This window comes from Hyla sarda, chromosome 11, assembly GCF_029499605.1.
Source record: "Hyla sarda isolate aHylSar1 chromosome 11, aHylSar1.hap1, whole genome shotgun sequence".
Classification (NCBI taxonomy): Eukaryota; Metazoa; Chordata; class Amphibia; order Anura; family Hylidae; genus Hyla; species Hyla sarda.
This window is the reverse complement of record NC_079199.1, coordinates 38,389,981-38,411,793: the sequence shown is the minus strand read 5'-3', so window position 1 is coordinate 38,411,793 and position 21,813 is coordinate 38,389,981. Positions and strand designations below refer to the sequence as shown.

The window sequence follows — 21,813 nt, the reverse complement described above, 5'->3', positions numbered from 1 at the left end:
CAGCTGCTGCATGCTCCACAGGAAGTTATTTTCTTTTTAAATGTCTTTTCTTTCTGACCACAGTGCTCCAAGCTGACACCTCTGTCCGTATCAGGAACTGTCCGGAGCAGGAGCATAGCATTTCCCATAGCAAACCTCTCCTGCTCTGGATAGTCCCTGACACGGACAGAGGTGTCAGCAGAGAGCACTGTGGTTAGACAGAAAAGAAATGTAAAAAGAAAAGAACTTCCTGTGGATCATACAGCATCTGATAAGTGCTGGAAGGGTTAAGATTTTTAAATAGAAGTCATTTACAAATCTGTTTAACGTTCTGGCACCAGTTGATTTAAAAAAAACAAAAACATTTCACCGGAGTACCCCTTTAATGCAATATTTAGCAACAGATTGGCAGTAGAGATGAGCAAACTTACAGTAAATTCGATTAGTCAGGAACTTCTCGGCTCGGCAGTTGATGTCTTATCCTGCATAAATGAGTTCAGCCTTCAGGTGCTCCGGTGGGCTGGAAAAGGTGGATACATTCCTAGGAAAGAGTCTCCTAGGACTGTATCCACCTTTTCCAGCCCTCCGGAGCACCTGAAAGCTGAACTAATTTATGCAGGAAAAGTCATCAACTGCCGAGCCGAGAAGTTCCTGACGAATTGAATTTACTGTAAGTTCGTTCATCTCTTATTGGCAGCATCATGTGCGTTAGAAGAACTCTGCCTGAATACACCCATATGAGCATCTGCTTTGCAAGTATAAATATAAATGGTTGTAGGGTGTTTATGGAACAGAAAAAAATTTAAGGAAACTCCAGCAACTAATACATTCTTTACCTGCTGCTCTTACATAGGATGGGGCCGCATTCTCTATATAGACCAGTGTTTGCCAACAAGGGTGCCTCCAGCTGTTGCCAAACTACAACTCCCAGCATGCCCGGACAGCCGTTGGCTGTCCGGGCATGCTGGGAGTTGTAGTTTGGCAACAGCTGGGGGCACCCTGGTTGGGAAACACTGATACAGACTGTAGGGATAACGGCGGTTTCTGTGGCTGGGGAGGATCCAGTCTTCTAGGACTGTGGTGTAATATAAAGGATTTTCCCTCCATCAATATAAAGGTTTCCCCCTCCATCATTATCAGTGCCATAAGTATTCAGACCCTTTACTCAGGACTTAGTTACTGAAGCTCCTTTGGCAGAGATTACAGCCTCCAGTCTTTTTGGGAATCATCCCACAAATTTTACACCAGGATTTTGGGATTTTATTTCCCATTCTTCTCTGCAGATCCTCTAATGCTCTGTCAGGTTGGATTTGATAAAGTGTGGTGCAGTTGCCCATAGCAACCAATCAGATTTCTTTTATTTTTAAAAAGGCCTCTGAAAAATAAAAGAAGCGATCCGATTGGGTGCTATGGGCAACTGTACCATTCTTCCGCTACACAAGTTTTGATAAATCTCCCCTTTTGTCTTGTTGAAAGGTGAATCTTTGGTCCAGTCTGAGGTCCAGAACACTGTGGATCAGGTTTTTTTTTATTAAGAATATCTCTGTACTTTACTTCATTCAGCTCTCCCTCAACCCTGACCAGTCTCAGCTGCTGAATGAAAATCCCCACAGCACATTGCTGCCACCACCATACTTTATTGTAGGGATGGTATTGGACAGGTGATGAGCAGTGACTGGGTGACTCCAGACATGACGATTGAATTGAGGCAATAAAGTTCAATCTTTGTTTCCTCAGAGCAGAGAATCTTCTTTCTCATGGCTATTTTTCTTACTCCAGACAAGCTTCATGTGTTACTTACTGAGGATCGGCCTTTTTCTGGCCACTCTACCAATTGGGTCTTTATGGCAGAGTGCTGAAGTGATGATTGACCTTACGGAAGTGTTTTCCATCTGCATACAGAATCTTTGGAGTTCAGGAGAATAAGTTAGTGTCGTAGTTGTTCCAACCTTCTTCCATTTAAATATTATGGAGGCCCCTGTGCTCTTCAGTGCAGCAGAAATTTGTTGTACCCTTCCCCAGATCTGTGTCTCAGCACAATCCTTTTTCTAAGCTCTATAAGCAGCTATTTCCGCCTCATGGTTTGGTTTTTGCTCTAATACCTTATATAGACAGAGATGCGTCTTTTAAAATCCTGTCCGATCAGCTGAATTTACCGCAGGTGACTCCAACCAAGGTGGAGAAACATCTCAGAGATGATCAGGAGGAGAGGGAGGTCCTGAGAGTTTTCACTTTGTCATTATGGGGCATCCAGTGCAAAATAATATGGGGAAACTTAAAGGGGTATTCCAAGAAAAAATTTTTTTTTATATCAACTGGCTCCAGAAAGTTAAACTGTAAATTACTTCTATACATTTTTTTTTTTAATCCTTTCAATAATTATCAGCTGCTGAAGTGGAGTTGTTGTTTTCTGTCTGGCAACAGTGCTCTCTGCTGACATCTCTGCTTGTCTCGGGAACTGCACAGAGTAGAAGAGGTTTGCTATGGGGATTTGCTTCAAAACTCTGTGGTTCCCGAGACAGGTGTCATCAGAGAGCACTTAGACAGAAAATAACAACTCAACTTCAGCAGCTCATAAGTACTGAAAGGATTAAGATTTTCTAATAGAAGTCATTTACAAATCTGTTTAACTTTCTGGAGCCAGTTGATATATATAAAGTTTTTTTTTTCCTGGATAACCCCTTTAATGGGGTTCCTGGCTTGAACTAAAAGAGGGAGATCCAAGTGAAGTGTTGGCAATAGGAGAAAAACCCCTTTACGGAGAGTTCATAGGTAGGGCGTTATCCAAATCCAAGCTCAAAATAGGAGCCACTTGGTAACATTAGAAATTAAACTTATGTGACAGGACAGAACAAGGAGCTGAACTTTTTATTTCTTATCACTGAACCTTTTACCATTTTCAAATAAGGAATATTGTCTCTTAAAAAATAAGATGATCTGACAAGTCCCATTGTGACAGCAGTTCTTTCTGAAGGTATATACAGGTTGGAGTGGTGGCCTTGTGTTACCAGTAACACAGAGAATACACATCTAGCATCTTCCTGGGAAACACATTTTCTTAGGTGGATTGAAGCAGGAAGAGCAACATATTAAACATGGCTGCACTAAAGGCAGTCACTGCACTCAAAGGAATAAAGAAACGTCCATGTATCGGGGAGTGGATCCAGTGTGATTCTCTAGCTAAGGCTTAGCATCAGCTTGAACACATCTTCTCAGCAGTCAACCATTCAGTTGAAGTGTCGGCCAAGGCGGGATGACCTGTAGTCAGCTCTCAGCTGCACAAAGGAATGGAGAATATTCTTATCCAGGCTGGCAAGCTGCTCTCCAGAACACACCTGCTTCAAGTTTTCTGGGGCCACCACCAAAAGGTTGCAGAGGGAGTGCAGAGTATCAAAAAGCTGCAGCACAAGAGGAATCTGCAACGAGGAAAGACAACAGTAATGAATGGACCTCATAAGAAAAACAGTCCTACAAGACCATCCTACAAACGTGCTCTAACAACATACAAATCATTTTTAATTTATAGTTTGCTGGGGCTGTTGTAAGAATAAGAAAAAAGTGATACTTACCTATCTCTGTTCTTCCGCAGCCCCTGTTTCAGGGACTTCTGGTCCCCTGCTAGTCCAAGCAGGACCGGCCTGCCCAGCCAATCACTGACTGAGAAGGCATACCATAATGGCCAGTGATTGTCCGGGCGGTACCGGAATACCCCTTTAAAATAAAACTGCAATAGTACAGGGAATACATAGAATGCATTTTGCACTGGCAGGTGCCCTAAATTACAAAACTGCAAGGGTAAAGTGGATGTGGAAGAGACACTTAAAGTGAGTCTCATAGGGGTCAATAGGGAAAGTGACTTCTAGTTTACACAGCAGTAGCTGTGAGGATCAGGAAGACACAACGTAGGTAACAGACAATCAGTGAAACTGGCATGGCATCCTATCTGGGAAATAAAGAATCCAGCAGCGTGCAGATGTAGTCATCAAGATATCAACCCGTTAGACCTTAGAAGTTCTGACAATTCGTTGGACTCTAAGTGGCTGAAAACTATTTTTAGCAAGTTAAGAACAACTCAAGGATTTTGATGTTTTTTGTAGGGTGACTTAGTGTATACCATCCCAGAAACACAACACATAGGTCACATGGCAGAAAGAGGGCGAGACCCACGTTAAAAAGTTCCTTAAACCTGCCTGTCAATTTCCACCAGATTGGTCTATGGCCTGTGTATGGGGACCTGCCGACTCTCCCCTGAAATCTATTATAGGTTATATTGCAACATGACTCTGTTTCCTTTTTTTCTCAGAAGGTTGTTTGACAAAATATAAAGTATAAGTAGGCTCAAGCTGGGCTAAAATTGCAGTTAAAAGTTTAAAAGGTTATTTTCACTTCATAAGGTGATAATCATAAAGCATATTGTTAGGAATATGCATCACTGCAGCCCTTTCCATGCACGGAGATGTGAGGTCACCCGCTCTGCAGGGAACCATAGCTCAGCTTCAAATGAGGTCGGAAGCCCACTGACCATATAGTGATGGCATATCCTAGGCGTACATTGTGAGTTAAGGATATCTCTTTAAAATATAGACTTTCCTCATTATAGAAGTAGTCCGGTAGTAAGGGTTATCGCTAAGAAAAAAAATAAATTACATTATAGCTTACTACATACCTTAAAGTCTTTGGCACACTTCCTATATTCTGCAACATCGCAGATAGCCATCATGCCACCCATTAAGCTGTAAGAAAACTGCTGCAGATGGTCATTTATGAGGCGATGAAAACGCACCCCAAGTTCCATCAAGACTGTGTCCACATTCTTTCCATCCATTGAAACACGGATCTTTTCCACTTGCTTACGAATGTAAAGGCAAACTTTGGCACAAGCCTACATATGAGGTACACACCAAAATAAATGTAAGACAAATGTTTGGTTTTTGAACAAACATTAAAGCAGTTGTTCGCACATGTTCTCTGTGAGAAGCCGGGGTCCCATTGTAAGCACTGTGGGGGGTCCCAGCAATCAGACATTTATGCCCTTTAGTTGTGCTTCACCAAACAACTCATTTAATATAATAATCTCTTAGACACAACATTACTCTTATATACTTACTGTGTATGAAGTGTGAGATACCAGTAAAAGCTTGTGGGCATTAGTGGCACTATTGATTCGGGGGGAGGGTGCAATGGCCTCTATTACTGATATGGTAATACACCTTTTAGGATAGGGTCACACGTGCCATTTTTGCTGCTGCATATTTTCCTATCAATTAAAGTCAATTAAAGTCAAGAAAATCAGCTGCAGACAATACACAGCAAAATACTGCACACGTGACTCTACCCTTCTGTAAAAGACTGTCAAAACTCTTTGCAGATCTAAAGCAATGCAAGCCTGTAAAATATCTTAGAGTACCTGTCATCAAACCATATTTTCTAAACTAACTCAGATTATATGCCCTAACTACTCCTAACACCCCTCCTGCCCTTGAAAAAAAAACTCAGAGCTTTAAAAAGCTCTGCATCATACCTTTCCCCTTGCTCAAATTGTGTGAGCTCCCGGCAGTAGAAAGTGGGCGTTCCCCAGCCAGGCTTGGAGGAGACCAAGCTAACTGTTTGACTTGCGCAGGGAACAGAACAGAGCCACCTAGTGGCCGTTTTTTCAATCTCATTAAAAACATATAAAGGTTGAGAATTTTTACAGAAAGTAAATAGCAAAGTGTCTAATAATTACAATAGAAATAATATATTAAACGTTTAGTTTGGTGACAGGTACTCTTAAAAAAAAAAAAAAATAATAATCTTACACTTGTGTATTGAATTAAATCATGATTTTCATCCTCTGGTTTGAAATCCGTCTTTTTCTGCTCAGCAGCCAATATTTGCTTCATCTGTCCGACTGTACAATTTAGTGTCCTGCCAATGGATAAAAAAATAAATATATACATATTAATAAAAGCAACCAGCAGACAGATTATTACAACTTGAAGAAACCCTTCTGCAGTACTGCAGAGCCACATATCAACTTTCCGGTATACCAGCTGTGTGGAGCTTACAATACATAAGATGCCAGACTACAGGTGACCTCTGTACGATCGCCTTAGAAATGCTATCTGCTAACCTGTCAATACCAGTGTCCAGCTTCACTTCCATTTGTTCAATGATCTCTTTCTTTTTCTGCAGACATTCTGTCAGTTTTGGAGAAGAGCTATAAAAGAAAACAAATACAGATGGCGGGCGTTCAAATTTATGAACAACTTTATCAGTATTTCCTGTATGTCATGAACATAAAAGACCTTACCTTACTAAAGGCATGAGATGATCATTTATATGCTTATCGAATAAATGAAAAATAGTGTTGGCTTGATGTACAACATCCAGGAAATACAGGTTGGCATTTCGAGAATCAGGAGAAGGGATTGCTGGAATAGTGAAAATAATAATTTTTTTTTGTTTTTATGTTTATTTATGAATTTTCAAATAAAGAACACAACATACATAAACCAACCATTCCCCCCAGTTGAGCACACCCCAACTCCAAAATATAAGGATGGTCAATAACACAGGAAGCATGGAAAACCAATGGGAGAAACCCATCATAATTAGACCACAGAACAAAAAAATTAGGAGGGTATGGTTCACCCAGGGGAGAAATACCCAACAACAACCACCGCAGAGAAACAAACACACACACACACACACACACACCAGGAATCATCCTAGGAGCTCACCTCTCATCACTTCACCTTCTCTAAGACTGGGAGGCCCCATGTGTCGGAGGATCCGTAGATACATCTAACATCATCCATGGCACTCACACCTTGTCAAATTTTTTGGGTCACTTATGACTCACATAGAGGGCATGATAAAGGGGAACATATTTATTCAATAATGCAATCTACCGGGAAACAGGCAGAGAGGACACATCTTTCCAGGCCATAACAATAACTATACGCAAACAAAACAAAAGTAAAATTAAAATGTGCCTATAAGAGCCCAATACCAATCCATTCATAACTCCTAACAAACAGACCTCTGGTGACAGCACAAAGGGAAATTCCAGATGATCCGACAAGAATTGCATTACGTCTCTCCAGAAAGGCACAACACAAGAGCAATTCCACACCGCATGCAAAAAAGTGCCTCTATCCCTCCACACCAGAAACATACATCAGACCCCGAGAACCCAATACGATGCAACTTAACAGGCGTAAAATACAAACGAAGAATAAACTGGGACTGGATAAGAATGTCTCAATGAACTAACCACCATGGGAGAATATGTCTTAACCACCTCCTTACACATCTCCTCTGAAAGCTCAGAAATATCTCCCACCCATTTCAAATATGCCAGAGAAAACGGATCCAGACCCACCGATTGCAGTAAGGCATATGCTTGAGTAAGAGGCTTAGACAGGTCAGTGGTTCCCAGGAGCAACTCCACATCATTAAATGCATGAGTAACTTCCAGGGAGCCAAACTGGGCAGAAACCGCATGTCTCAATTGTAGATACCAAAAAATGGGCATCCTGAGGGGCATTAAAACGGCTCCGCATGTCAGCAAATGAAGGAAAGACACAGTCATCCCCAAACAAGTTCATAGCAAACTCCCGAACCCGGCTGCCTTCAACTCCTGTAGGTGTTCCAAATGAGGATTACCCCACAGGGGTGCTCGGGGAGAAACTGCCGGGTGAGGAAGGCGCCCAGAAACCACCGACCAGACCACAGCCACTGTCTTAAGAGGAGTAAAATAATCATTTTATTGAAGGGTATGACCCAGGGTTATATAAGATCTTGCAGCTATGTTACATTCACTTCAATAGAGCAGAGTTGCAATACCAGACAAAACAAGTGTGGCACTGTTCAATATTCAAATATTAAAGAGTACCTGTCACCAAATAAAACTTTTAATATAGTGTACCTTGTGTAATTAGCAGACTCTTTCCCATTCACTTGCTTTTAAAATTATCAACATAAATATGTTTACAATGTTATAGAAAAAACAGTCGCTAGGTGGCTCTGTTCTGTTCCCTGCCACAATTAATACAGTGAATTTGGTCTCCTCCCGGCCTGGCAGTAGACCAAACTCAGGAAGTTTTTCTCTGCACGGAGCTTGATTGTCAGCTACACAGAGCCTCATTGAAAGCTGCATAGAGCCTGAGGTCTTCTATTCATTACAGCACTGCAACCATGTGAGGGCGGAAGTGATCCCCCAACAGGCTTCAGTTATGCCATGCCTGCTGGGAAACACCCACTTTCTCCTGCTGGGAGATGTGAGCAAGAAGAAAGGTAAGATACACAGCTTTTTAAAGCTTTGAATTTTTTTTTTTTAAGGGTGGAAGGAGTGGTAGGAGTAGTTAGGGAACATAGCCTGAGTTAGTTTAGAGAAGTTTACTTTGGTGACAGGTACTTTTAAAATAATAATAATAATAAAAACTTTACCTGCTAATCCTATTTCCAAGGCATAATCAATGTGTTCAACACATAAGTAATCGACAAGTATTGAAAATATTCTAAATGCATTCTTTGGGAGGTCAGATGGATCAGAGAGCTAAAAATGTACAAAAGAAAGTGATTAGCATATTTTATATGGATAGCTAGATGCACATTAAAGAGCAAACAGTGGAAGATACATATAGTATTATACCACAACTACTTAAATTAACATAATACGTAGTCCCACCTGGAACAGGAACTAATAACACAAGCGGAATGGAGTTATGACAACTGCTTTATTCTGCTCTATTAAAGGAGATATGTCATGCATAAAAATGTATTCCCTATCCGCAGGATAGGGGATACGTTTTAGATCGCGGGGAGTCCCAGCAGTCAGATCTCCTCCATGGGGCCCCTCTGCTCTCCCTGGTAAAAGGGCGTGTCGACCCCGCATGAAGCGGCAGCCAATACGCCCTCTCCAAATATCTCTATGGGAGAGTCGTTCAGCTATCTCCGGCACTCCCATAGAGATATATGGAGGTGACGTGTCAGCAGCTGCTTTGTGCCACCATATGCAAGACATAGAACACACCTCAGAACAACCCTGAAAACAAAGGTGAAACCAATGGGTATATGGAATGTAGTCGGGCAGATGCATGCAGTCTCAACTAGAAACACCTGTCTTTACTCAGCTGTGTACAGCAGGCGTGCCAAGACAAGAAGGGCAAGCTAACTTGATGATCCCATTTCCATTCTTGCGTCATAAATGGCAATTCCTTATACTTTGGGTGGCTAGATAATGGCAGAGTATAGAAGGGAGAGAGAGCCAGGACAAAGAGGGGAGTAAAGGGCTAAGTTTTCAAAGAAAGACGGATCAAGTAGAGCAGTAGGGGGCAGTAAAGAGTGTAGGTTAGAAAACACCTGAATGAGTCTGAAGTGTTCTGAGAGGGGAGGTTTAGATCTATTGATAAGCTTTTTTCCCTTACTAAGAAATTATAAAGTATAGTTAGTTTCTGAGAAGATCACCATGTGAAGTCCAAGGGGCGTAAACCAGGAGGGAAAATTCTGCTTAGAATCTGACTCAAATTACTAGTGTGCAATGGCTTTTGCATGGTGACATAGAGGAAATTCTGGCATGTGAACATAGCCTAAAGGGGAACCCCCATCAAGAGCACACTTGTGCTTTTAGGAGAGCAAGGACCACATATAGGTGAAAAGACGAAGGTAAGTCCGGTAAGGTATCCAGGTTGCTTGTAAGAAACGGTCCCTCCAAAACCAGGAGTGAAGCACACACAGACAAAAACTATAATGGTATCTTTAATATACTATTATATTCACATTTTTCTGTGTTTTGGCTGAAAATACTGATCAAACTACTACATCGGAACCCATTAGCTTGGACAGATATGAGCTCGCTCTCCCAATTCCCCTATACATTTGCATACTCCGTGGAACTTGCACGTCTCTGGTAGCAGCTTCTCTTCCCAAAAATAAAAGGATGAGACAGTTGAAAACTTCCCAAATGAATCCCACAAGTAATTCAAAGAAAGTCTAAAGGGTAATGGTTATCTTTAGGGGATTTACCGTATTTTTCGCCGTATAAGACGCACTTTTTCTTCCCCAAAACTGGGGGGGAAAAGTCGGTGCGTCTTATACGACGAATACACCCCTATTGCGGCGGTCCCTGCAGCCATCAACGGCCGGGACCCGCGGCTAATACAGGACATCACCGATCGCGGTGATGCCCTGTATTAACCCTTCAGATGCGGCGATCAAAGCTGACCGCCGCGTCTGAAGAGAAAGTAACACTAACCCGGCTGTTCAGTCAGGCTGTACGGGACCGCCGCGATTTCACCGCGGCGGTCCCGAACAGCCTGACTGAATAGCCGGGTTAGTGCTTACAGGACACCGGGGGGGACCTTACCTGCCTCCTCGGTGTCTTCTCCGTTCAGGGATCCCCTGTATGGCCGGCGCTCTCCTTCCTCGTCATCACGTCGTCACGTACGTGCGTCGGCGTGCGTAACGACGTGATGGCGGCGACTGAGAGCGCGGATACCCGGCCGGCAGCAGAGACGTTCCGGAGCGACGGGGACATGGCGACAGCGATGGAGCGACATCCAGGGCAGCGGTGACGGGTCCGGAGCGGCGGGGACACGTGAGTATTACCATCTCCTGCAGTGGTCTTCAATCTGCGGACCTCCAGATGTTGCAAAACTACAACTCCCAGCATGCCCGGACAGCCAACGGCTGTCCGGGCATGCTGGGAGTTGTAGTTTTGCAACATCTGGAGGTCCGCAGGTTGAAGACCACTATTGGGTTCAAAATCTTTATTTTTTTAGATTTTGCCCCTAAAAATTGGGTGCGTCTTATACGCCGGTGCGTCCTATAGGGCAAAAAATACGGTACCTTATGGCATCTCTCAAAAGCATGTTTGGTTTCTTGTAAGAGGTTAGCCACCACTTCTTGTGCCAAAAACGTCTCACCATGAGTTTCTATGCTAGGGCCTAGAGGCAAATTGGTGCGTTGTCTAATCCTTTCCTTAAGGTCTTGAATTCTGTCAGAGAACACAAGAGAGTAATACATAAGATTGCGTTATACATCCAAGACTTCTGCTGCTGAAATGGATTATACTGCAGTCTAAATGTGTGATTCAGACACTCACCCGCCACCTCCAATGGGTCTCTTCTGATGGTTCTTGGAATCATAATACCGCTGTAAGATCACTGAACTCCGACTTCTTAAATAACCAATTTCTACATCAATATAGTTCTCCAAGTAGGTAATAAAAATTGATTTGATCAACTTGGACAAGAAAGTCTGCTTATCTGTTCCTAGATTGAATTCCATAAGTCTACTAGAAAGGTTAGTAGTTCTGTAAAGAAAATTAAAGAAGACATTTAAGGAGAATTTTAAAGGCAACTTTTTTCATAGTTTTTGGGACAAGGCCAGGAGTGGATCCAAAAGGAATTGGGAATACAGAGGAAAGACTTTACTTCTTTCTTCTGGATCTACTTCTGGATTTCTCAAAAAAATATAACAATGGTGAACCGGTAAAAACACATGAATAGTCCGATTCTGTGTTTTAGTGCCATCCATCTACCAATTTTCTAATGTCTGAAGGTTAGCAAGGTGCAGACTGGAATAGTAACAAGACTTCAGGATCAGACTACACCGAGGTGGTTTGCAGTCTGTAACCATGGTGACACATAGGTCTAAACAGGAGGTGTTGCCAGGGCCGGCCCTACCATGGGACCCGGTGGGGCCATGGTTCCAGAACCCCATCATGTGATTAACATGATGTGGTAATAATACAAAAATAAAATGGGACCTATGACTCCCACTGGGACCCATGCATTGGGCCAGCCCTGAGCATGCATCTGATGAAAGGTCACATGACCTGAAATGCGTCATGCCGAGCGTTTCCTGAGTATTTTCTCACTACCAATTTTCCTGAGACCACTCCATGTCGATGTTTTAACTTGGATGAAATAAAGGTGAAGTTACTTTTACCACTGGCTTTTGTCTTTCTACTGCCAGATTTGTAAATTACTTCTATTTAAAAATGTTAACCCTTACAGTACTTAGCTGCTGTATGCTCCACAGGAAGTTCTTTTTTTATTTTTATTTTTTCCTGACCACAGTGCTCTCTACTGACACCACTGTCCATGTCAGGAACTGTCCAATTCCCCATAGCAAACCTCTCCTGTTCTATACAGTTCCTAACATGGACAGAGGTGTCAGCGGAGAGCACTGTGGTCAGACATAAAAATTATTTCAAGAAGAAAAGAACTTTCTCTGGAGCATACAGTAGCTGATAAGTACTGGAAGGATTAAGATTTTTAAATAGAAGTCGTTTACAAATCTGTTTAACTTTCTGACACTAGTTTTTTTTTTTAAACTATTGCTTTCCACTGCAGTGCCCCTTTGGGGTTGGAGTAGTCAGGGGCTGGCTTCAAGATACAACCCTTTTAAGATTCTGCTACATAAACATTCAGATTGTTGATGTCAAAGGGTTAATACACAAGCCCAATGTCTATTTTCTATGCAAATGTAAGACCCTGAACCCCAAAGGACAGAAAAATGCTAACTCCAAATCTACCTCCAGAAATACAAACAAGCACATCAAAAGTTCAAAGTAATTATATTTTCCCAGACAATTCCAGAGTTTTCCGCCTGCAGCTTTTACTTAGACAAACACCCCCCTCCCTCCACAGAATCTGTACATTGCTCAAAATACATTTTCCAAATAAATCAATTTCACCTTGTGTACAGATCATAGAGATTCTTCAGATATTGTTCTGCATCTGATTTTCTGCATTCTTCCAAATGCTCTTTCACAAAATTCTAGAGTCAAATTTGGGGACAGAAAGGCAGAATCTTAGCAGACTGCGTAAAAGAGCAGATTATGTGTGTCCTGTACAATTGGTCACAGCGCATGTAAACAACATTATGAATGCTTAGCTTTTCTTTTCATCTCAATGTAAATAAGCCAATCCTAATCTTATATGGTATCAGGCTGCTAGGGATACAATGTAACTGCTAGAAAGCCAATTCTGAGAATGATATCAGACAGGTAAATGCTATACTGGGAGCAAGGGGAAAAGTGCATCCTCGCCCCATACCGACCACAGTTCGCTCCAATAGGGGATTTTGAAACTATACAAAAAAAAACATATAAACTATATATTTTATATATATTTTTTTTAATTCTCTATTTCAGAGATCTCATTTTATGATTCTGTCCATAAAGACCTATGAGGGCTTGTTTAAGTGGGAAGATAGGCATTTTTCAATAGCGCCATTTTGGATTGCATACCACTAATACCGTTTTTTTCGCCCTATAGGACGCACCGGCATATGAGACGCACCCAATTTTAAAGGTGCAAACTCTAGAAAAAAATGATTCTGCACCCAACAGTGATCTTCAACCTGCGGACCTCCGGATGTTGCAAAACTACAACTCCCAGCATGCTGGGAGTTGTAGTTTTGCAACATCTGGAGGTCCGCAGGTTGAAGACCACTGGCTAGGAGGTAATACTCACGTGTCCCCGCCGCTCCGGACTCATCACCGCTGCCCTGGATGTCGCTCCCTCGCTGTCGCCACGTCCCCGGGGTGTCCCCGACGCTCCGGACGTCTTCTTCCCCGGGGTCCACGATCTCCATCTCCGTCATCACGTCGCTACGCACGCCGCTCCTATTGGATGACGGGACGGCATGTGCGACGACATGATGACGTCGAAGGAGAGCGCCGGCCATGCAGGGGATCCCGGCACGGAGCAGACACCGAGGAGGCAGATAAGGTCCCTCCCGTTGTCCTGTAAGCTGTTCGGGACGCCGCAATTTCACTGCGGTGGTCCCGAACAGCTGGGTTACTGTCACTTTCTCTTCAGATGCGGCGGTCAGCTTTAATCGCCGCGTCTGAAGGGTTAATACAGGGCATCACCGCAATCAGTGATGTCCTGTATTAGCCGCGGGTCCCGGCCGTTGATGGCCACAGGGACCGACCCGATAGGTGTGTATTCGCCGTATAAGACGCACCAACTTTTCCCCCCCAGTTTTGGGGAAGAAAAAGTGCATCTTATACGGCGAAAAATACGGTAGATTAATTTTATTAGTACTGTCTGGGAGAAAAGAAAAGAAAAAACAAAACAGTAATTCACACTATTCCCAGTGTAGCATACATATCACCTTACCTTTATTCTATGACTGCCTTATTATGACACTATTACTTTTGCACACACACACTTGTAAAAATAAATCTGGTTTTGCTGTGGCAAATATTTTGACAGCTATAGCTCATTTGTTTATTTCACATGCTGGGACTCAGATACATGTAATGGCCAACGGGCCGTTTCACACTGTGATGCGCTTCCTCATGACCTTGGTCATGAGGAAGCGCATTACAGCATGAAACGGCCCGTTGGCCATTACCTGTATCTGAGTACCAACACGTGAAATAAATGGGTGTATTGCTTTGAAAAAGTGAGTGCTGTCTTACCGTATTTTCTTGTGTATATGGACTCAAGTCTAATATCCAGATTGAGCATTACGCAAAGCATTTTGGGAAAAGTGATTTTTAGGTGTAGGCTGCAGTGCACAAGAAACGTTTTACACATGGTAGCAGCGCCGACTGTTTTAATCTCTGGACTATAGTTATAACTCTTTTCAGCTTGTCTTCGATGGAGGTGCTTGTTTACTTTTAGGATAATTTTTTGTTTATATTGGTACTATTTTAGGGTGCATGTAACTTTAGGCTTTTTATAATTTTTTGTTTAAAGAGGCAGGATTCTGGCAGTTTTCATCTATATACATTTTTAAAGGGAATCTGACAGCAGGGTCAACCACACTAACCTGAATATACAGGTAGATAGAGCAGGTGATGCCATTTCTAATGATCTTATCGGGTAAAAATAAATGCAGCCGTTCAGGATATATTAATCATATTTCTAATGTGGTTATTCTTTTTCTGCGCAATAGAGACAGGGTTGCTGCTGTATGAGCAATGTTTTCTCACACTTTTTCTGCCCAATGTCACGAATATTCAGCCTTGATTCACTCTCATAGCATGATGGGGGGGCGGTGATATTGGTTGGGAGAAACCACTACTCATACTACAACGGACTACCTTTATGGCGTAGAAAAGGAATAACCATCCTAGCAACAAGATAAATTAACTTTTCATGTTTCAACACAGAAGAAATGACACTGAGCTACAATGAAAAGCAGTGAGTGAACAACCTGTATCAAAGACCAATTTGATGCAGTGTGTGGCGTATGATCTGAGCACTGACATATAAATATACATATATATATATATATATATATATATATATATATATATATATATATATACACACACACATACATTCATGGCCGTAAATGTTGGCACCCATGGCATTTTTCGAGAAAATGAAGTATTTCTCACATAAAAGGATTGCAGTAACACATGTTTTGCTATACACATATTTATTCCCTTTGAGTGTATTGGAACTAAACCAAAAAAGGAAGGAAAAAAAGCTAATTGGACATAATGTCACCAAACTCCAAAAATGGTCTGGACAAAATTATTGGCACCTCTGACGTGTTTCACCACCAGGATTTATTATGCTTTCCTAATGTACTTATACACAAGCCCAGACATTACCAGTTTTTCCATTACGCACCCTTTTTTCTATTTTTTGCCATACTGTTTATGTGGTACTACATTGTTTTATTGTATTTTTTCAATATACCTTAATAAAGATGATACAAGTTTTTTCATAATGTCCTAATGGTCTCCTTAGTTGTATTTTCTTTGTTTATAGGCTAATAGTATTCATAATTTATTCCACTAGACCTCTATATTGTTGTTTTTCTACCTTTTTAGTCCTTCCACTTTTTGCATCATATCTGTTCCACTGGAATAAATGGACTAAGTTGTAATACCACACACAATCTGCAAAAAGGTGTAGTGCTGTTTTTGGAAGACATTCGTTCTATTTTTGTATCCGGTACTAGGGGATAAGATGTCTGATTGCAGGGGTTATGTCTCCTCCTATAGACCTGGGAGGGGGTGTAGCATGAAGTCACAAGGGACGTGGTCGTGACATCAACACCTCTGTTGCCGAAACTCGTTCAGAACTTGTTCAGAAGGCTGGATGCTCCAGGAGATCGCAGGGGTCCCAGCAGTGGGACCCCTGCGATCAGACATCTTATCTCCTAAACTTTGGATAGGGGATAAGATATCTAGCAGTGGAACCCCTTAAAAGGTAAAACTATTTCTTTTAAATCAACTAGTGCCAGAAAAAAATAAACAGATTTGTAACTGACTTCTATAAAAAAAAAATCCCAATTCTTCCATTACTTATCAGCTGTAGTATAATACACAGGAAGTTCTTTTTATTTATTTATTTCCTTTCTACCTGACCACAGTGCTCTCTGCTGACACCTCTGTCCATGTCAGGAACTATCCAGAGCAGGATAGGTTTGCTATGGGGATTTGCTCCTACTATGGACAGTTCCTAAAATGGACCGAGGTGTCAGCAGAGAGCACTGTGGTCAAGCAAAAAGGAAATTCAAAAAGAAAAGAACTTCCTGTGTATTATACAGCAGCTGGTAAACACTGGAAGGATCTGGATTTTTTAATAGAAGTAATTTACAAATCTTTTTAACTTTCTGGCACCAGTTTATTTCAAATACAATGTTTTCCAGGGGAGTACCCCTTTAAATCTATACAATTTACCTATTTGAAACACCTTGTCTATTTGTAGCACTTTTTCCCTAAACTATTTATATTTTAGGGGGATCTGAGGCTAGGGGTATGTGCCAGAGAAACTAAAGGTCGCCCTTTTTAGGGCAGGGGCCCGAGTCACGTGAAACACAATCAGGGTGAGTCCCTTATCTAGGGTGAGTGTACTCTGATACTTATATACATACAGGGCAAGCTTAGAGAGAGCAGGGACAGTGAGGCACCACGGTACGATTACAGATTGTTCATGTCAAGCGATATTGGGGCAATAACTATAACGCTATCATTAAGGAGAAGGGGCATTTTCTTGATTCATACATGCTATGTAAATAAATGACCCTGTTAGGTTAGGCAATAGGGTACTTTATAGTGTGAGTTTTTTTTGTATACGTTTTACCCCGATAACTATTAGAAATTAGGTTTTATGTAGGCATGTCTAATCACAGTTTTTCTGGCAATAAAAAAAACGCAACATTTGGTGTTACAGGAAGATATGTTCTGTTTGGTATACATCTATTACTTGGAGAATATGAAAAATGTACAATGGATGATCCCACTGATGCTGGTGGATGAGCGCATGCCGGTTACCAGTCAGTAACTGTCGGACCTGGCCTGCAACTAGTAATACTGTAATAACCAGTAATACTGACATTCACTTAGATCAGTGGTCTCAAACTGTGGCCCTCCAGATATTGCAAAACTTCAACGGCTGTCAGGGCATGCTGGGGATGGAAGTTTGGCAACATCTGGAGGGCCACAGTTTTAGGCCATTGACTTAGAAGCTGTTGATCCTCCCAATATCCATTGGTTTAAGAAGATGACACTGAAGCTTATGCAGAAGCCCAGTCATGGTAATCTTATTACTGGGGGAATTTATTAATGCTTACACCAGGAAACGGGCATAAAAAAGTGGCTATTTTTGAGCGAATTTTTATTTATTTACTTATATTACCAAAATGAAACCTGCGCTAAAAATGTTGACTTTTTAATGCCAAATACTGCAATTCAAGCCTTGATAAATTCCCCCCTATATACTGATATCAACATGGTCATACTAGTCTACCAGTCCACTGTCATCGCTATGTTCTCTTATGACATCACATCTGTGATCCTGGACACCCGCTCAGTGTTCTTTTGGAGGGTGTTGAGAGCACACGTGCTATTGTACGGCTGAGCATTTTTTATGCGTTTTTGGAATATGGGGTCTTCAAATCACCACCAAGAAGCCCTGAATTCAAAGGGAGGGAGAAAAAGGCGTAGAGAGGAGCTATCACCATCAGAGCCCCTGAAAAAGAAGCCACGTCTGGACATAAAGGACGGTGGAAGAAAAAGGAAAAGGCCAGATAACAGCCTGGATGGACCAGCCAAGAAGATCCGAAAATGTGGATCACAGGCTGAAGTACAGGACAAAGAGCCCAGACCAGGACCAAGCGGTGACTACTCTGCAGGCAATGATACCATCACCAAGAGTAGGTTTACCTACGAGTCTTATATCGGAAAGGGCGGCTTTGGACAAGTGTTAAAAGTCAAGGATGAAGTCTTAAATAAGACGCTAGCAGTTAAAATTGTGGAAGAAGGCTCCTCAGCATCGGCAAGAAGAAGGATTGATGTAGAGAAAGAAGTTTTACAACTTGCTGCAGGTAGCCCTTTCTTAATACACTGTTATTTGACAATTCCATTTGAAAAAAAATGGTGCTTTTTTATGGACTTTGCCTCTGGGGGAGATCTACATGGCCTCCTGAAAAAGAAAGGATGTCTCCCTACTGCCGATGCCACATTCTACGCAGCCGAAATTACATCTGGCCTGCAGTTTCTTCATGGCAAAGGCTTTATCCACAGGGACATAAAACCGGAGAACATTCTCATAGACTGCACTGGCCACTTACGCATCAGCGACTTTGGCCTTGCCCTAAAACAAACAGAGGGTATCACAGGATATGCGGGAACCCGTGGATATGTAGCCCCAGAGGTTATCGCAAGAAAAGTATACAACATTGCAGCAGATTGGTACTCCTTTGGGGTAGTTATCTTCCAGTTAACAACAGGACAAGAACGCCTCAAGTGCAAAATCTCTGAACTGTCACAATATCAACTTGACAGCAGTGTTGAAGCCATTTTAAAGGAGCTGCTGAATGAAGAGCCAAAGGAAAGACTGGGATATCAGGGCTGCATAAGATCACACCCCTTTTTTAGAGACATTGACTGGGCAAAACTGGATGAAGTGAAATTACCACCACCGTTCATACCATCAATGCCCAGCTAAAAATTGACATTCTATGCCTGCCACCAGGGAAAATAACAGATCGGCGAGGCCATCATCCTGGAGGCCGCAAGGCACTAACTTCACTGTCCAAGGGCTGGGAGAAGTGGATTATTTCTCTGGAAGCACCTGTGGATGACAATACCGGTACTGACAGACATTAATGACAAACAGCTCACTGAGGAAAAGAAGATACCGCTCTGCACGGCAATACGGTGATCAGTGTGCTGGATATTAAAGAGTACCTATCATAAAAACTTAATATATTGTTCATTAATGTCTCCTTTCTAATTGCATGTTATTATCTAAAATGTTTACTTAAATATATTTATTATTCATTCTAACATATGACCACTAGGGGTCTCCCTACATGTCTGTTTCTCATAGATTTCGGACTCATGCCGTCCTGGCACGAGTCTGAAATCTCAGTGCAGCTGGGCTGACAAGCAAGCACAGCAGAGGTCATTGGGCTCCAACAGCAACACGGCAACTCTGTGCTCCGATCCTCCTCCTTTCTGTAAGACACATGCTTTAGTAAACTGAGAGGAGGAGACTCAGGAGCTGCTGGCTGTGCTGTTCTCATGCATAGAGGGATTGCAGCATAGAGGAGGAGGCCACGCACCCTTCCTCCCTCCACATGAACTGCAAAGTGAGAAGAGAAGAAGAGAAAAGGTACAAAGGGGGGTGTTTAGGGAAAACAATGTAGGGTTAGTGTCAGGTAGAGTCAGGGACAGATGAGGGGTGGCTTACTCAAGTTCATTTTGGCAAAATGTAGACTTGCTTTTTTAAGTCTCTTTGTCAGCAGTGGGGTCCTCCTGAGCCTCCTGCCATGAGTTTCATATAATTTAAATCTCGACAGATAGTTTGCGCCGACATTGATGCTCCCTGAGCCTGCAGGACAACTTGAATATCTTTGGAAACTTATTTGGGGCTGCTTTAATCAATATCTCTCTTCCGTCCACGCCCAGGGAGATTAGCTACAGTGCCATGGGTTGCAAACTTCTTGATAATGTTGCGCACTATGGACAAAGGCAAATCTACAGGGTGGGCCATTAATATGGATACATCTTAATAAAATGGCAATGGTTGGTGATATTAACTTCCTGTTTGTGGCACATTATTATATGTTAGGAGGAATCTATCCAATGTGGGTTAGTGTCAGACCAATAGCGGTGGTTTTGTTTGTTAACTTCACCATTCACATAAAAGTTTCCTCATCACTGAACAAAATCTTCTGCATAAACTGAGGGTCCTGTTCCAATTTTAGTTTTGCCCATTCTGCAGCACCTGAAACTACGGATACTGGAAGCCTGTGCTAGCATTTCTCCTGCGGTGTATATAGTAGTATATAGCAGTGTATATGGATACTGGAAGCCTGTGCTAGCATTTCTCCTGCGGTGTTGCTATCAGTGTGTGAAGAGTGGGAGGAGAGGGTTGCATTGACAATCCAACACAATGGGCAGCACATTGAACACATTTTATAAGTGGTCAGAAACTTGTAAATAACTCATGAAAGAATAAAGTTACGTTAAAACCAAGTACATCATTGTTTTTCTTGTGAAATTCCCAACAAGTTTGATGTGTCACATGACCCTCTTCCTATTGAAAAAACAAAAGTTGGATTCAAAATGGCCGCCTTCAAAATGGCCGCCATGGTCACCACCCATCTTGAAAAGTTTCACCCCTCACATATACTAATGTGCCACAAACAGGAAGTTAATATCAGCAACCATTCCCATTTTATTAAGGTGTATCCATAGAAATGGCCCACCCTGTAGATCTCTGGAGATGGACTTGTATCCTTGAGATTGTTGATATTTTTCCACAAATTTGCTTCTCAAGTCCTCAGACAGTTCTCTTCTCCTCTGTCTGTTGTCCATGCTTAGTGTGGCACACACAAACACACAATGCAAATACTAAGTGAACTTCTCTCCTTTTTATCTGCTTTCAGGTGTGATTTTTATATTGGCCTCACCTGTTACATGCCCCAGGTGAGTTTATAGGAGCATCACATGCTTGAAACATGCTTGATTTTGTCCAGCCCATTTTTGGAGTTTGGTGTGACATTATGTCCAATTTGCTTTTTTTTCATCCCTTTTTTGGTTTAGTTCCAATAAACACAAATAGAATAAACATGTGTATAGCAAAACATGTGTTACTGCAATCCTTTTCTGTGAGAAATACTTAATTTTCTTGAAAAATGTCAGGGGTGCCAACATTTACAGCCATGACTGTATGTGGGTAAGCTTTTAAAATCCCTATCCACTCGGATTGTCCTCTAAAATGTGGTAAGTGAAGTATCTGCTAGATCAGTGTTTTCTAGCCAGTGTGCCTCCAGCTACTGAAAATTGCAGTATGCCTGGACAGCCAAAGGCATGATAGGAGTTATCGTTTATTAAACAGCTGGAGGCACACTTGTTGGGACACACTGTGCTAGACGTTTCACCTATGTGGATGGGAATTTGTTCATTTTCATTCATAGAAAGGGATGAACGCTGCAAGCTGTTTTTTTTTTGTCTATGGCCACTATGACTCTTAACCTGTTCAATCCCACTGTTTCCCCCACAGATAAGCTGAGTGGACTGTCGGGCTGCACGATATGGGGAAAATGTGCGACTGCAGGCTAAAAATATTGGCATTTCGATATGCGATGGGATATAATAAACAAATGGTGAAATCCCCCATTTCATGTCCGATCTCCCCCATTTCACATCTATCCACCCATTTAACATCTCCCCCATTCAGTTTCTATAAGCCCCCCCCTGTCACATCCGCCCCTCCTCCTGTCACAATTTCCCCACCATGGACACATCACCCCCCCCCCCCCCCCCCTTCATCACATTCTCCCCCCATGCCCCATTTCTGTGGTAACACATTCTCCCCCCCCCCCCCCCTCTCAAGGTCACATTCTGAACAAGGT

General features: G+C 42.2%; 3 protein-coding genes across 6 annotated transcripts in view; 2 read left to right on the top strand and 1 right to left on the bottom strand.

Moving 5' to 3' along the window:
- Positions 1-2,833: 2,833 nt before the first annotated feature.
- The window catches only part of EXOC5 (exocyst complex component 5), a 52,474-nt gene continuing 33,494 nt past the window's right edge, over positions 2,834-21,813 (bottom strand). Inside the window, exons 10-18 of the mRNA XM_056547294.1 lie at positions 12,668-12,750; positions 11,069-11,278; positions 10,813-10,960; positions 8,413-8,521; positions 6,272-6,392; positions 6,092-6,178; positions 5,778-5,886; positions 4,646-4,861; positions 2,834-3,395 (exon numbers count right to left, since the gene is read on the bottom strand). Coding sequence (XP_056403269.1) covers positions 3,207-3,395; positions 4,646-4,861; positions 5,778-5,886; positions 6,092-6,178; positions 6,272-6,392; positions 8,413-8,521; positions 10,813-10,960; positions 11,069-11,278; positions 12,668-12,750 — 1,272 coding nt within the window. The 3' untranslated portion in view covers positions 2,834-3,206. The remainder of the gene's footprint in view (positions 3,396-4,645; positions 4,862-5,777; positions 5,887-6,091; positions 6,179-6,271; positions 6,393-8,412; positions 8,522-10,812; positions 10,961-11,068; positions 11,279-12,667; positions 12,751-21,813) is intronic.
- The window catches only part of AP5M1 (adaptor related protein complex 5 subunit mu 1), a 60,083-nt gene continuing 55,534 nt past the window's right edge, over positions 17,265-21,813 (top strand). For all 4 annotated transcript variants that reach the window (XM_056547303.1, XM_056547297.1, XM_056547302.1 and 1 more), the window contains exon 1: positions 17,265-17,484. The gene's annotated coding sequence lies outside the window, so the exon portion shown is untranslated. The remainder of the gene's footprint in view (positions 17,485-21,813) is intronic.
- LOC130295945 (protein kinase C delta type-like) lies at positions 17,664-19,898 on the top strand. Its single transcript, XM_056547305.1, has one exon. It carries the CDS (start codon positions 17,817-17,819, stop codon positions 18,894-18,896), a length of 1,080 nt encoding a protein of 359 aa, XP_056403280.1. The 5' UTR covers positions 17,664-17,816; the 3' UTR covers positions 18,897-19,898.

What these genes read in the sequence shown, in the direction of transcription:
- LOC130295945 (XM_056547305.1), top strand. Translation starts at nt 17,817, where the DNA reads ATGCGTTTTTGGAATATGGGGTCTTCAAATCACCACCAAGAAGCCCTG.